The 14,540-nt window shown below is 40.4% G+C and overlaps 1 protein-coding gene across 12 annotated transcripts in view; it reads left to right on the top strand.

The window, feature by feature from the left end:
- The first annotated feature begins 324 nt into the window (after positions 1–324).
- Positions 325–14,540, top strand: part of SYNRG (synergin gamma) — a 93,183-nt gene continuing 78,967 nt past the window's right edge. For 10 of the 12 annotated variants that reach the window (XM_068531406.1, XM_068531409.1, XM_068531413.1 and 7 more), the window contains exons 1-3: positions 325–438; positions 6,838–6,878; positions 10,976–11,097. In XM_068531406.1, the coding sequence (XP_068387507.1) occupies positions 362–438; positions 6,838–6,878; positions 10,976–11,097 (240 nt within the window). In that variant the 5' untranslated portion in view covers positions 325–361. The remainder of the gene's footprint in view (positions 439–6,837; positions 6,879–10,975; positions 11,098–14,540) is intronic. The other 2 variants (XM_068531410.1, XM_068531407.1) reach the window with 1 other exon arrangement.

The raw sequence follows: 14,540 nt of genomic DNA, 5'->3' as shown, positions 1-14,540 counted from the left end.
ACTAAGCAAGACGATGGTTTTTCAAACGGAGGAACGATGACGCCTTGCCGCTCGGCGGCCAGCTGGGTTCTCCACAGAGCCTTGCCTGAGAATGAATCAACTCCCCTGGAGCCGGGCCCAGACCACCCCACCAGCACCTGAACTAGAATTGCACCCGGCGGGCCCTCAGCTGTGGCCGGGTCACGTGACGAGGGGCGCAGCTCCTCCCCCGGACGCGAAGGGTCACGTGGCCGCGCGGCCCCGCCCCGTCGCCCAGGCCGCGGCGAGGTGGGGTCCTGCGTTTGCCCCGGAAGTGGCTGTCGGGAGCTGACAGCTGCTGGGAAGGTGGCGGCGGCGGCGGCGGCGGCGGGCCCGGAGCAAGATGGCGCTGCGGCAGGGAACGGGAGCTAGCGGCGGCGGGGCCGCGGGACCTGGCGCGGGGGCTGCCGGGGGAGGCAGGTGGGTGTGAAGACCTGGGCTGGGACGCGCCTCGCAGACGCAGAGCAGACCCAGCACCGGCGACGGGTGGTCGGCCGTTATGGCGGTTTTCGCCCGCGCCGACCCCTTTTCCCTCGGAACTGCGCTGCGGGAGGAGGGTCGTCCTCCGGGAACCTAGGCCGAAGGGGTGGATGGAGCCCGGGCGCTCGACTCTTGTCCTGCAGGCTCGGGGGCACTGGCTGCTGAGGCTGAGCGGGGAGGAGAGGGGGAGGAGGTGAGTGTCCCATCGGTGCGGCTGCCACCCGGCTGGGTGGATAAAGGAGGAACCCCGACGCCTCTCTTCTAGCCCGACTGGATCTGAAGCGACCGGAGACTTCCTTTTCCCAGGGCTTGACCAGGGAGGGGCTCTGAAAAATCTGTTCACAGAGCTGCACAAGTGTTTCCAAGGTGTGTGTGTGTGTGTGTGTGTGTGTGTGTGTGTGCACTCTCTTTTTCAGTGTTGTGTCCTTTTAATTTTTTCCTTAACACACCAGAAACAGCAGGAAAATTTGAAGACCTTTGAATTAGTATATAGAGCTCTTGTAGAGGTAGTTTTAACACCTGTCTTCTTACTAAAAAACAATTCACTGTTAAACAGCACGTACGCAGTTATCAAAACAAAGCTTCCAGACTTTTACTTAGCCCTTAAACAAATTTGCTCTCTGTCAATTCCAGCTACTAATCGCCAGTGGCTCTCATATCTGGAACAATAAAAGAGATGAACGTTTGCAACCTGACAAGTTCATCATTTGAGGAAGTATTTGATTCTGGGAAGTTTTCATCCCACTTCTGTAATGACCTCGTCTGACTTTGTTTTGCTAGCCAACCCGAGGTTCATACACATTTGGAGATAATTTAGCTTTTTATCTTAAGCATCCTAAATTATTTTTGGAAAACAAAGTGTTAGGTTTTTTTTTTTAATGCAGTGTTTTATTTTGGAGTCATGAACGCCACAGTGTGAAGCCTTTAAAATCCTCACGTCCTGCAGGTGCTTGTATATATGCGAGGAAAAGAGAGCAGTCACTGTTTGCCTGTGTGCAGCCGCATTTTTCACTTTCTCTTTTTCACATCTTTCTCTCTAGATTTAAAACTGTTTTCTTTCTCTTTTGTTTTCTGATTTCCACTGTTTCATTAGAGTTTTTCATGAATACTTGATATAAGTCAGTTTCTGGCTAGAGAAGACAAATATGTAATAATCTCTCTTTTCTGAATGTGACAACAGTTTCTAAAATGTTCTTGAGTGGCATTAATTTGACCAAGCTTATGATGAATTATGGCACCAAGTTCTGGGGAAATATAAACTTAAAAGAATTTGGCATTCTAGGCACGGGTTTTGGGGGGTTTTGCTGTTGTTTTGGTTTGGGGTTTTTTTGTTTTTTTTCAGGTGGAGAGGAGTTTGGGTGTAGAAAGTTGAGTGGATCATTCCCCTTAGTTTGTAGTAGTTTAACATCATTGGTCCATGAACACAATTTTTTTTCTAAATATGGCCTGAATTGTAATAGAAATTAGAATGATTGACTTTAAAATTTCTTTCCTATTTAAAATTTGGCGGTAGCAACGTTACATTCTTAAGCTCTAGAGGATATGTGGGAGAGCAAGTCAGCCTTATCTTGTAAAATGTGTGGTAAATATTATATTGGAGATTTTCTGAGGCTGAGAAGCTGTAGGCTTAATAAAGAAAGAATATGGTTTTTAGAGAGCAGTGGTGAGGGCTGAGGTTGTTTTTTTTATAAGGAAGCTAACGTTATGGTTGGTACCCTAAGTATATTTTAGGGAAAAGAAAAAGAACCAGGCAACCTTTCTCAGCTTTTAATGGAGGAAATCCGTGAACTATAATTTACTGTATTTCTTGGGTACTTGTCTGTGTCCTTCCTAAGAGGCTAAGCAAAAAGCACAGGCATTTTCCAACTTTATTAATGTTAGCCTACTTTTGATTGGTATCCTGAATGGGCTACTTTAGAATAAATAGTAGAGTTGTATAAAGGGCAAAATTTACGCAAGAGATGAGAAGTATAACTTTTTTTCTTTTTTAAAGTATGGCAGGAAAAAAACAGTTGGAAGATCTTGATTAGACTGTGTCCTTCTGGGATAGTATCATTTGTGAGCTTGTCTATTTCCTGCTTTTATAAGCTCCTTAAGGGCCTCGTCATCTTTTTATCTTCCACTGCTTCTAGCACACTCTACACATAGAAAACATTCTGTAAATATTTGTAGATTCAAGCAACGTTGTAGGCAAAGAAGAGGTATTTCAATTGGGCCTCATTTCAAGGAAGAGGAGGGGGTCAAGAGATTGTCATGGAGATGGGAAGGCCCAGTGAACGTTAGGGGACAGCAAGTAGGCCAGATGGACTGTGGCCCTGAGTGGGAGAAAAGAGTTTTGTGAGATAAAACTGAAAAAGTTGTGTTCAAACTGGAGAGGGCCTTGAATATAAACTAAAAAAATTCAATTTAAGGGGGAATCATTTCATTGTTTTAATCCCAGGAGTAGCTTTATCAAATGGCCCCTTAGCTAGATGCGCCTCACCTGTGCTACGTGAGCTGCGTTAGAAGCCACAGGGTCTGCAGGTGGGGAGATCCATTAGGAAGTCTTGCTGAGTCCAGGCCTCAGAAGTGAAGGCTGATCTGGGTTAGTAGCAGAGGTAACTGAAAGGGGAGGATGCATGAGATAGGCATTTGACAAGCAGGGCTCACAGTTCTGCTTCAAATTGTTTGTCATCTTGTTGCCCATTTTTTTGCCAAACTTTTGCTGTCTTATCAATCTTACTTAGCTGTTTGTCTAACCAGTCTTTAAGCATGTTGCTGTTAGTAGTCTAAACATTTCAGAATCCTATGAATGGTACATAGGTCAGTAGGTAGTTTGGGTTGTATAATTACTGGAGTAAGTCACGTTTGTCAGTAATGTTCTTAATTTAGTTTTTGTTTATGTTTTCAAAGTAGCCTTTACACATCTGTACATTATTTGGTTGTCTTAGCTAGGACCTTGGCAAACTTGTGGTTCTGTGTCCTCGTTTGACAAAGGGCAAACAGGACAGGGTGGTGAAAGGGATTGCATAGAGCTTCACGGTTACTTTGTGGCGGAGCTGGAGAGAAGAAAATGTCACTCGAGTGTCCAGTTTTTACTTAGCCACTAAGCCCTATTGGTGATTGTAATCTTTAAGCCTGATTTGGAAAGTCTCAATAGGTTGACTACTTAAGTCTTAGTGTATGAGTAACTTTTTAAAAAATTGAGTCCTACTAAATTTCAACTTGCAGTTTAAACACTTTATCCAGTTAACACATTACTTAGCTAATACGTCTTGTGTGCAGTTCGGAAAAGCTGTTCACTGTTCAGACCTCTCTTTGGTGCGGGCTCGCTTGTCAGCAGAATTTGCGAATGGTTCAGATCCTCTACAAGGCTGTAATCAGGTAGATGTCCAACTAGAAATTTGTGAACCACCTTACAGAAAAATCTTGTTGATTAAAATATTTTAGAGCTAAAAGACTCTAAAGTTTGATTTTTAGCCCTTTTCCTGGGAAGGGGGAGCGTTGTGCAATAGAAAAATGCAAGGACACATAAATTTGGCATACCGTTCCTGATCTCACTATATCTTTAAAGACTATCCAGAAACCCACTTCAGATCCTTGACTCCCAGATTAAGGGCTTTTCCCACTCAGATTTTTTCTTCCTTAATGTGTCCCATTTCCTTTCCCTCCGGTCTCAGAGAAAGAAGTCCCTCTTCCTTTTGCTACGTTAATGCCATCCTCTCAAAAACCTTGTTTTAGCTATCACTAAGTATATTTTTGTATCCTAAATCTTTGTCTGTGAAGGTCCCTTCCTCTTCCTCTGTTGAAACCGTTCACGCAAAGATCACCATTTTCGAAAACAGCGATCTTTATTTAGTAATCCTCATTCTTCTCAGCTTCTCGACAGCGTTAGACACTTTTTCCTTAAATGCAGTCCTTCCTCAGTTATAACTCTCAGTTATAAGCAACTTCTTTGGTTCTCAGTGACCATTCCATACTCAGTTTTCACTAAGAATTCTCCAAGGTTTTCCTTTGTTGTCTTCTCACTATGTATACATCCCTTTGGCTCTTTCATCCACAACCAGACTTTAATTTTTTTCTTTTTTTACCTTTATTTAAAAGAGCCTAGGTAGATTGATGCAGACCCTTCCCTTGAGCTGGAGTTACTTTTCTGGTTGCCTATTAGATTGCTCCTCGTGGACACCCTCCTAACACCTTTCTCCCCAGACCTGCTCACACTGGCTTCCTGTCAGCAGGTAAACAGTGTCACCATCCTTACAGTTGCTCAGGCCCAAAATCTCGGCAGCATCTTCAGCCCTTTCTGCTTTTTCAGTGCTGTTCTCCATCCTGGTAGTTGCTAAGTCCTGTTGATTCTTCCTTTTAAATAGATTTCATTCATCTCTTCTTTTCGATTCCCACTACTCTGGTTATGACCCTTTTCATTTCTTATTAAGATTATTGTAGTAGTTTCTTAGCTAATTCTTGTTACTTCAAGTCTTCTCTGTCATACCCCATTACCAGAGAAACCTACAGCACATTTCTTTTTTTTTTTTATAAATCTAGATTGTTTTTAGTAAGTGTATTTCTTTTATTTATTTACTTATTTATTTGGCTGTGTTGTGTCTTCGTTGCTGCTCAGGCTTTCTCTAGTTGCGGCGAGCGGGGGCTACTCTTCGTTGCGGTGCATGGGCTTCTCACTGCGGTGGCTTCTCTAGTTGCAGAGCTTGGGCTCTAGAGCGCAGGCTCAGTAGTTGTGGTGCACGGGCTTAGTTGCTCTGCAGCATGTGGGATCTTCCTGGACCAGGGCTCAAACCCATGTCCCCTACATTGGCAGGCGGATTCTTAACTACTCCGCCACCAGGGAAGCCCTACAGCACATTTCTGATCATTTCATTAGAGAAAAATGTATGACATCAGGGAAATGTAGATCTAAATCACAATGAGATACCCCCTCATACCCATTAGGATAACTATCATTATAAACAAACAAACAAAAATTCAGAAAATAACAAGTGTTGGTGAGGATGTGGAGAAATTAGAACCCTGGTGCATTGCTAGTGGGAATGTAAAATGGTGTAGCTGCTGTTGAAAATAGTTTGGCAGTTTTTCAAAAAGTAAACATAGAAGTACTCTATGACCCAGCAATTCCACTCCTAGGTGGAGACCCAGAAGAATTGAAAGAGGGACGTAAACAAATACTTGTACACCAGGGTTCATAGCAGTATTATTCACAACACCCAACCCAGCTGTCCATCAACAGATGAATGGATAAGCAAAATATGGTACATACATACAATGGAGTATTATTCAGCCATAAAAAGGAATGAAATTCTCACGTGTGCTACAACATGATGAACCTTGAAAACGTTATGCTAAGTGAAATAAGCCAGATACAAAAGGACAAGTATTGTATGATTTCACTTAATATAAGGTAGCTATAATAGACAAGTTCATCAAGCCAGAAAGTAGAATAGTGGTTACCAGGGGTTGGGGGGGGAAAAGTAATGGGAAGTTATTTTTTAATGGGTACAGAGTTTCTGTTTGTGATGATGAAAACGTTCTGGAAATGGATCATGGTGATGGTTGTACAACATTGTAATGCCACTGAACTGTACACTTAAAAATGGTTAAAATGGTAAAATTTTATATTGTGTATATTTTACCACAGTTTTAAAAAAATCTCTGACTTTATACGATACTCAAAATAAAATCAAACATTTTAAAGGCCCTCTACATTTTGCTTCCTTTTGCAGTCCTATGTCTTATATTCAACCTTAAATCATTTCTCTGAACACACTACAGCTTCGGCCTCTGAGATTTTGCTCAAGCTATGTGGTGTGCCTCTCTTTAAGATTTAGCTCAAGAGATACCTCCAAAAAACTTCCCAAGATATAACCCATAAAATTAATCTTTTTCTTCTCATTTCTGTTAGTATTCTGGCCCTCTCACAGCCCTTAGCACATTCTGTCCTATGTTAGAGTTATTTGCCTGCATCTGTGTCTTCCGCGAGACTGAGCTCATTCAGGCCTTTCATGTAGTAGACACCCAATAAATGTTCAGTGAATTGAATCTAATCCAGCCCTCTCATTTTATGGATGGGGAGATTGGAATCCAGGGGAGTCACACAGTGACAGAACCAGGACCAGTTTCAAGGTCTTCTGTCTTCTGGCTCAAAAATTTTCACCCTACACTAACATGCTGACTGTCATGTGTCTTGTGGATGGTCAATCTGTATTGATGGTGGATAATTCAGTATTGTACTATGGAACAGATGCCAGGGCCCAGGCTATAATTTTTTTATTTATGTGAAATGTTACATGTTTTATCTGAAATCTTTGCACATAGGAAGATCCTGATATATTTTTGTTCTGTTTTCAGCTTCATGTTTCCAGTTGCAGGTGGAATAAGACCCCCTCAAGGTATGTGAAAGCTTAAGTTTTCAACTTTCATTTTTCACTATTATGTTTCTGAACTTGGGGATTAAGTGGGTAAAAAAGTCCTATTGCTGCCAAATAGAGTAAAATTTTCTTATAGTCTCAAACCTCTGTGACAGCTTACTCTTAAAATTTCTCAAAAATTTGGCGAATTTGGTTTAATTTGGCGAATAAGAAGGATCGTTCCTCATTTCTCCAAACTTATTTAAGCATTATATTGACAGGTTATTATTTAACCTCAGAGATGAAGGAGACTCTCAAGACAGAAGTATTAAAGAAACAGGTGACAAAGATGAAATGAGTTGTAGTTCTCTGAATGCCATCTTTCTCCTGTCTGTCTTCTAGATTGTTAGCTCCATGGGGCAGGGGCTATGTCTGCCTTATGCTCGTCAGTATCTCCAGCACCCAGCATGCTGATAGAAAATAATAGGGTCTTTATAGATGCTTGTTGAATGAATAAATGAACCCCTTTAGTTATTTTAGGTTTTCTCTATATGAATTTGGTCTTATTTTAATCATGTACATAAGAGATCACATATTCTGATTCCGTTTAGACTATTTTAAGTTTCAGTTTTATTCCTAGCAGTTTCTCCACTAGGTATATCCCTTCTCTCTTGGTTTCAGACAAGGGCCCACCAATACTGATTCTAGCTTTGTCTTCAAGGAAACAGTAGTGAAGGGATATAATCTTGACTCATGCTTCTGTGTCACTGGAACACAAAACTGATGAAAGAATATGTCTGCCCTTCTTTCTGCTCACTTCTCCCACTCCAGTGTGCCCCCCTCCTCTCCACAGGCCAGGCTGCTCTGAAAACTGGCCCTTCTCACAAAGCCAGTGTTAACTGGTTATGGTAGGCTTGCTAGAGAAACAGAGACTCCTAGGTCACCAGTAGAGATGAATGATAAAGAGCAGCTCAGTAGCAGGTGGTCAGTGTCTCCATTTATAATCAGTGATGGAGGTTGAGTTTCAGGTAAATTTTTCCAAGGGTCAGTTGTATTCTTTTCATTGTGCTCACATTTATGCATTATTTAAGCTATCTGTAATTAGATGTGTCCCAGATTTAGATCAAATGGTTTGAGATCTTTTGTTCTTTAGGAGGGCATTAGAGAGTTGTGTGTTCATTATTGTGGCTCGTCATTTTGCATTTTTATAAACTTTCAAGTAAAAATCTACATATGGAGCAAAGGAACAGGACAAGAAGAGAGCCCAGAAGGTTGCCTGATATTTTTTCTTCTGGAATTTGGAATTGTTTTCAAGATTTTTTTACGAAGTATGTTAGAGTGGACTTTTTGATCTTTTGAAGGCATTAAATTGTGCATGGGTTATTTCTGAAAGCATATACAAGGAACAGACAAAAAGAGTAGCTACAAGATCATTGAGTAGGTGAATAGGAGACAGGAGAGAAACAAGACTTGTTTTTCACTGTGTATACTTCTATGCCGTTGAATGTTGTACCGAATCCTTGAGTTACCTGTTCGACTTAAATACACTTATGAAAATAAATAAAACTGTAGGTCCAAAGGCATAAGAGGGAAAACATCTCACTATGCTATATTCAGTCTGTGCGTTCTTTTTTTTTTTTTTTTTTTTTTTGGTAAATTTATTTATTTATTTATTTATTTTGGCTGTGGTGGGTCTTTGTTATTGCACGTGGGCTTTCTCTGGTTGCGGCGAGCAGGGGCTCCTCTTCCTTGCGGCGTGTGGGCTTCTCATTGCCGTGGCTTCTCTTGTTACGGAGCACAGGCTCTAGGCACGTGGGCTTCAGTAGTTGTGGCACGCGGGCTCAGTAGTTGTGGCTCGCAGGCTCTAGAGCGCAGGCTCAGTAGTTGTGGCTCACGGGCCTAGTTGCTCCGCGGCATGTGGGATCTTCCCAGACCAGGGCTCGAACCCGTGTCCCCTGCATTGGCAGGCAGATTCTTAACCACTGCGCCACCAAGGAAGTTCCCAGTCTGTGCATTCTGATTCTCCATGACACCTCAAGGCCTTCGCATTTGGTGTTCCTTTGTCTAGAATACTCTAACCAAATATCCGCATGGCTCCCTCCCTTCAAGTCCTTGCTTCAGTGCCACCCTTTGGGGAAACCTTTTCTGACTGTGAAACAGCAACCACTCCTTTCCCTGGCTCTCCCTTTCCCCCATCCCCACCTGATACCCACTTATTTTTTTCTTTTTTTTATTATCTCCCCCAATTACAGTGTAAGTTCCATGAGAGCAAAGACCTGGCTTTGTTCAATGTTGTGTCCCTAGAATGGTGCCTGACATGGAGTAGGCCCTCAAATATTTGAAAAAATGATTAATATAAATGAATAGTTTGCCACTAATAAATGTTACCTACAAATGTGGTGTCCGTGCTTCTGAAATTAAACTCTGTAAGAATAACCTTGAAGGTACACAGAATCCACGAGATCAATATGGTATACTTTAGCAGACCTTTAATTTTTTTAAAATCAAAATTTGATTTCACAAAGTTCCTTATACTAGAACCAACATGGATGTAATATGTTGTACAGTGCAAAATTAGGATGAAATTTGTGTTCAGGCTATGTAGGGATTTTGTTTTATTCACTGTTGCATACCAGGTATCTAGAACTGTGCCTAAAATGTGGTAGGCATTTTGTATTTATTAAATCCCTGAAGGGATGTAATCTTTATTCTCCTGTACTCTTGGGAATACTTCATTGGAAAAGTTTGGGAGGTACTATACTATAAAACATACTTTCATGATGGTTTTCCTGCCATTGCATTATATACTTTGCATGCTGATAGCTGTTTTGTGGTGTTATATTAATTATTCATGTAAGGAAAGAGAAGAGGAATATCATTTCTTTGAGCATATTAGGTATTAAACAGTTTCACAGATGTGAAACCGAGGCACAGAAAGAAGTTAAGCAAGTTGCTTAAGGTTCCAAACCTAGCAAGTGACATTTTTTTAGTTGGCTTCCAGAGTTCATGCTCTTAACTACTTTTGTATTAAAAGTAACTTAATTAGTATTAGTATTAATTAGTATTAACTCTTAACTACTAGTAATCTGCTGCAGTATAAAAAATTACCCCAAAACTTAAAGAAAATAAACATTTTACTGTTTTACACTTTGTGTGGGTTAGGTATCTGGGAGTGGCCTCACTGGGTGATTTTGGCTTAAGGCCAAGAGATTGCCTTAAAGATGTCAACTAGGACTGTAGTCATCGGAAAGTTTGATGGGTTTGGTAGATCTGTTTCCCAGATGGCTCACTCACATAGATGGCAAATTCATGCTGCCTTTTGGCAAGAGATTTCAGTTCCTTGCCGCATGGATTCTCCATTCCCTCTAGGACTGCTTGAGTATTCTCATGATGTGGCAGTGGCTTTCCCCAACAGGTAATCCAGGAGAGCAAGAAGGAAGCTGCAGTGGTTATTAGGAACCTTGGGGGACTTTGCTGGTGGTCCAGTGGTTAAGACTCTGCGCTCCCAATGCAGGGGGCCTGGGTTCAATCCCTGGTCGGGGAACTAGATCCCACATGCCGTAACTTAAGAGCCCACACGCTGCAACGAAGATCCCGCACCCGCATGCCGCAACTGAGACCTGGCGCTGCGCAGCCAAAGAAATAAATAAATATAATAAAGAGAGGGAGGAAGGGAGTGAGAAAGAAAAGAAAAAAGAAAGGGAAAGGGAAAGGAAGAAGAACCAGCCTTGGAAGTTACACACCGTCATTTCCACAATATCCTATTGGTTATTCCGGTCCGCCCTATTCAGTATGGGAGGGAAGGACAAGGATATGAATGCCAAGAGGCAGAGATTGCTGGGGGCCATCCTGAAGGCCAGTTAAGCCATATTGTGTATTTTTTAAGTATGCACAAAAATTCTGTGGAATAGGTATTATTATCTTCATTTTACAGATGAAGTTTTGTAACTTGCCCAAGATCACATAGCTAAGTAAATGATGGAATTGGAATTCATACTCAAGTCTGTCTCACTCCAGAGCCTGTGCCTTTTCCTCTATACTGTGCCACCTCCCAAGTAGCAAGTCCTTTAGGTGCTTATGGTTTTAAGAAAATAAACTGTAAAACACATTGACCTTAGTGATATCTTTATGTTTTTCAGCAGGTCTGATGCCGATGCAGCAACAAGGATTTCCTATGGTCTCCGTCATGCAGCCTAATATGCAAGGCATGATAGGAATGAATTACAGCTCTCAGATGTCCCAGGGACCTATTGCTATGCAGGTACTTGCCTCTTTAGCCAGTGTTTACAGAGTTATCGTTTGCTGTTAATTGTCTACGTTCTAAGAGCTACATACTAGGAGCTTAATGTTATATTTAGAAATAAGTGTAGTCTGCATCTTAGGTGGCTTCCTTCAAAATAAAATGAATATATGTTTGTAAGAGTGAAAAAAAAAAAAAAGAAATCATTTAAGAAAAATCTGGTGACCTCTATATTTGACTACTGACTTAGAAGAATTATAGAATGGCATCTTGGAAAGCTTAGGGACCTGAGGCCATGAAATCACATTGTTAGAAGAACTCTACTGTTCTCATGAAAGGAGCAGTATTATCGTTTGCAAGGCTTAGATACTGCTTTGTATTGAATTGTCTCATCTAATCCCCATAACAATTTTTTAAAGAGGTGGTATCTCCATTTTTCTGATGCGGAAACGGTAGTGTTGTGAGGATGCTCACAGAGCATAGGCAGCCACGATTTGAACCTGTGTCTTCAGTAGGTCTGTACTTGACTGTTTATACATTGAATTCTCTCTTGAGAGCATCAGGGAGCCATTGACTGGTATAAAGCGTGGAATGACGCAATCAGAATTGTGTTTCAAAAAGATCATTCTGACTGCTGATTGGAGAATGATTGGAAGGAGAGGGGAGAGCGAAAGTGGATGTAAGGAGAATCATTAAGAGGCTGACATAGTGAGAGCAGGCGAGATGTTGGCTTAACTTAGGGTGGTAGCAGGCGGGTGCAGAGATGGATGTTTTTGAGAACTTCTTAGGAAATAAAATGAAGAGAACTTGATGAAGGATTGGATGTTGAAAATAAAGGAGAAGGTGGTATCACACTGATTCCCCGTTTTCTGCATGAGCCACTGACTGGTCATTTATTAATAAAAGAAACACCAGAAGAGATTGTTTGCTGGAACATAATTGTTGACTTTCAAGGACCCATGAAATATTCAAGTGGGGCTGTCCAGAGACAATTAATCAGTTGACCTGGCACTCAAGATTTTTCACTCTGGGTTGAAAATTATAGATTTGGGAATCATCCACACATAGAAGGTAATTGATGCCATAGGGGTGAACTAGAACATCCAAGAACCCTATAGATGGAGAAAATAGTCCAGGATAGAGCCTTCAGAATTTCAGTGTTTAAATCTAAGGGAGTGAGTTGCAAACAGAGGAGACTGAAGAGGAACAACCACAGAAGGTGGTGGGGTTGGGGGTTGGGGGGATTAAAGAAAAAAAACCACGGGTGTCATACAGACCTAAGTTCAAAGCCCAGCTTTGCCACTTACCTGTAAAACGGGGATTTAATAATAACTTGCCTGTACAGTTATAGAAAGAATTGAAAAAGGAATTATATAAAGCACTTGGAATTGTACCTGGCACACAGTGAGCAGGAAGTGGCAAGAAATTTTTATTTCTTATATTGTTAATATCAGGAATGATCTTTCCAGTGGCATGGCACTATTTCATGTTCTGTTTTTAATATTTGTCTATGTTTCCATGCTTTCATTGGCTCACAACCCCCATTTCTGTCTAAAACTTTCTTTCTTGAATAATGGTAATAAACAGTAATAATAATAATGACCACCATTTGTTGTTTACCTGTGCTATATTCATTGTGTGTATTATATAGTCAGTCCTCATAACAACTCTATAAGTAATATTTTTATTCCCATTTTATAGATAAGGAAACTGCAGGTCAGAGAGATTCAGTGCCCTGTTCAGTGTCGTACAGCTTGTTTCAGAACAGAGGCTGAAACCAAAGCTATCTTACATTTTGGAGCCTGAGTTCTTAATTACCAGTGTTTCCCAGCCTTTAGTCATTTGAGTATCACCTTCATGATTTTTGCCATGTATTATTTAATTAACATTTTTAATTGGTTAGGTTTGCAGCAAATTCTTAAAGGTATCTTTTCTTGTTAAGTAAATAGAAAACCTCATTTGTTATAAGCAGAGGGTAACCAAAAAATAAATATGATGAATCAAAACAATATTACCAAATTCTAGCTAGGTACTGTTACTTATTGGAGTTTATAAACCTCATGTTTACTTTCTCTTTGTTTAAAAAAAAAAAAAGTAAATTATGTCTACAGTTTACCCACAAATGGTTCAGCAAAAGAAAAAAAGAGTGTATGTATGTGTAGAAACAGAGAGCAGGGACTTCCCTGGTGGTCCAGTGGATAAGACTCCACGCTCCCTATGCAGGGGGCCTGAGTTCAATCGCTGGTCGGGGAACTAGATCCCACATCCCGCAACTAAAGATCCCGCGTGCTGCAACTAAGATCTGACGCAGCCAAATAAATAAATATTAAAACAAACAGATATTTAAAAAAAAAACAGAACAAATAGGGCAAAATGTTAACATTATACTGTTCTTCCAGGAATTCCCTGATGGTCCAGTGGTTAAGAGTCCACGTTTTCACTGCCGAGGGCGCGGGTTCAATCCCTGGTCAGGGAACTAAGATCCTGCAAGCCCCTAGGCACAGCCAAAAAATTTAAAAATAAAACAAAAAATATATATTATACTGTTCTTCCAAATTTTCTGTAAATTTTATATTTAAAAAAAGGGAGAGTTTAGGTAAAAATTAATAACACTTAAAACGAGACATAAATGGGAATCTGAATGAGAGTCGCAGGGGAATTGTAGAGAATTTTCCTGCTAGCGTGCTGAGCGTGTGTCCCTGCATAACTGGTCGTGATCGTAGATAGTGTAGATTAAAGCAAATAAGGTTGTTTTGTTTTGCTTTTGTTTTGGTTTTAGAATTGGTGAGTGAAATTGATGGTATCATGATTTAATTAGTAAGTACAGCCTAAGGAATGGGCTTTATCCACATTGGTAAATTATCTTCTTCAGCCATGATACCTATTTAAACCAAGTAAACTGAATCCAGGAGTCAGATCTTTGGCTGAATCCAAAGTGTTATATTATTGAAAAAAAAAAAAAAAGAAAGAAAAAGAAAAAAATCATTCACAAATAAACCAGAACAAAAGGATTTTGTACTATTAATATTTTAAGTGCCATATACTTCATTTTTACCTAATTATTTAATATTTTCTATTCCTGCATGTTTTATGTATATATTAGTATAATAGCACATGTATATAACTTATAAATAATATTGGGAGTTAGCAGTCAGAATTTAAGTTTAAACCATTGTCATGTCAAAGTCATTTAAGCAAATAAAGCTTCTATGTTGTATGTAAAGATTTAGGAAAACTTCCAAATCATTCTTTATTCACCTCCAGTAAGAATAAAATAGGAATAAATTGAGGTTTTGTAGGTTTTAAGTCCAAGTTACTCAGCTTTCACTAGGTTATGCTACAGAAACAAAAATCCCCAAGTCTCAGTGACTTAACAGAAACAGATTTATTTCTCATTTATGATACGTGTCCTTTATGAGTTAGCGGATTCAGCTCCATGTTCTCTTTATTGTGAGACCCTTACC

Source organism: Eschrichtius robustus, chromosome 20 (assembly GCF_028021215.1).
Source record: "Eschrichtius robustus isolate mEscRob2 chromosome 20, mEscRob2.pri, whole genome shotgun sequence".
Classification (NCBI taxonomy): Eukaryota; Metazoa; Chordata; class Mammalia; order Artiodactyla; family Eschrichtiidae; genus Eschrichtius; species Eschrichtius robustus.
This window is presented reverse-complemented; position numbering and strand designations above follow the sequence as displayed.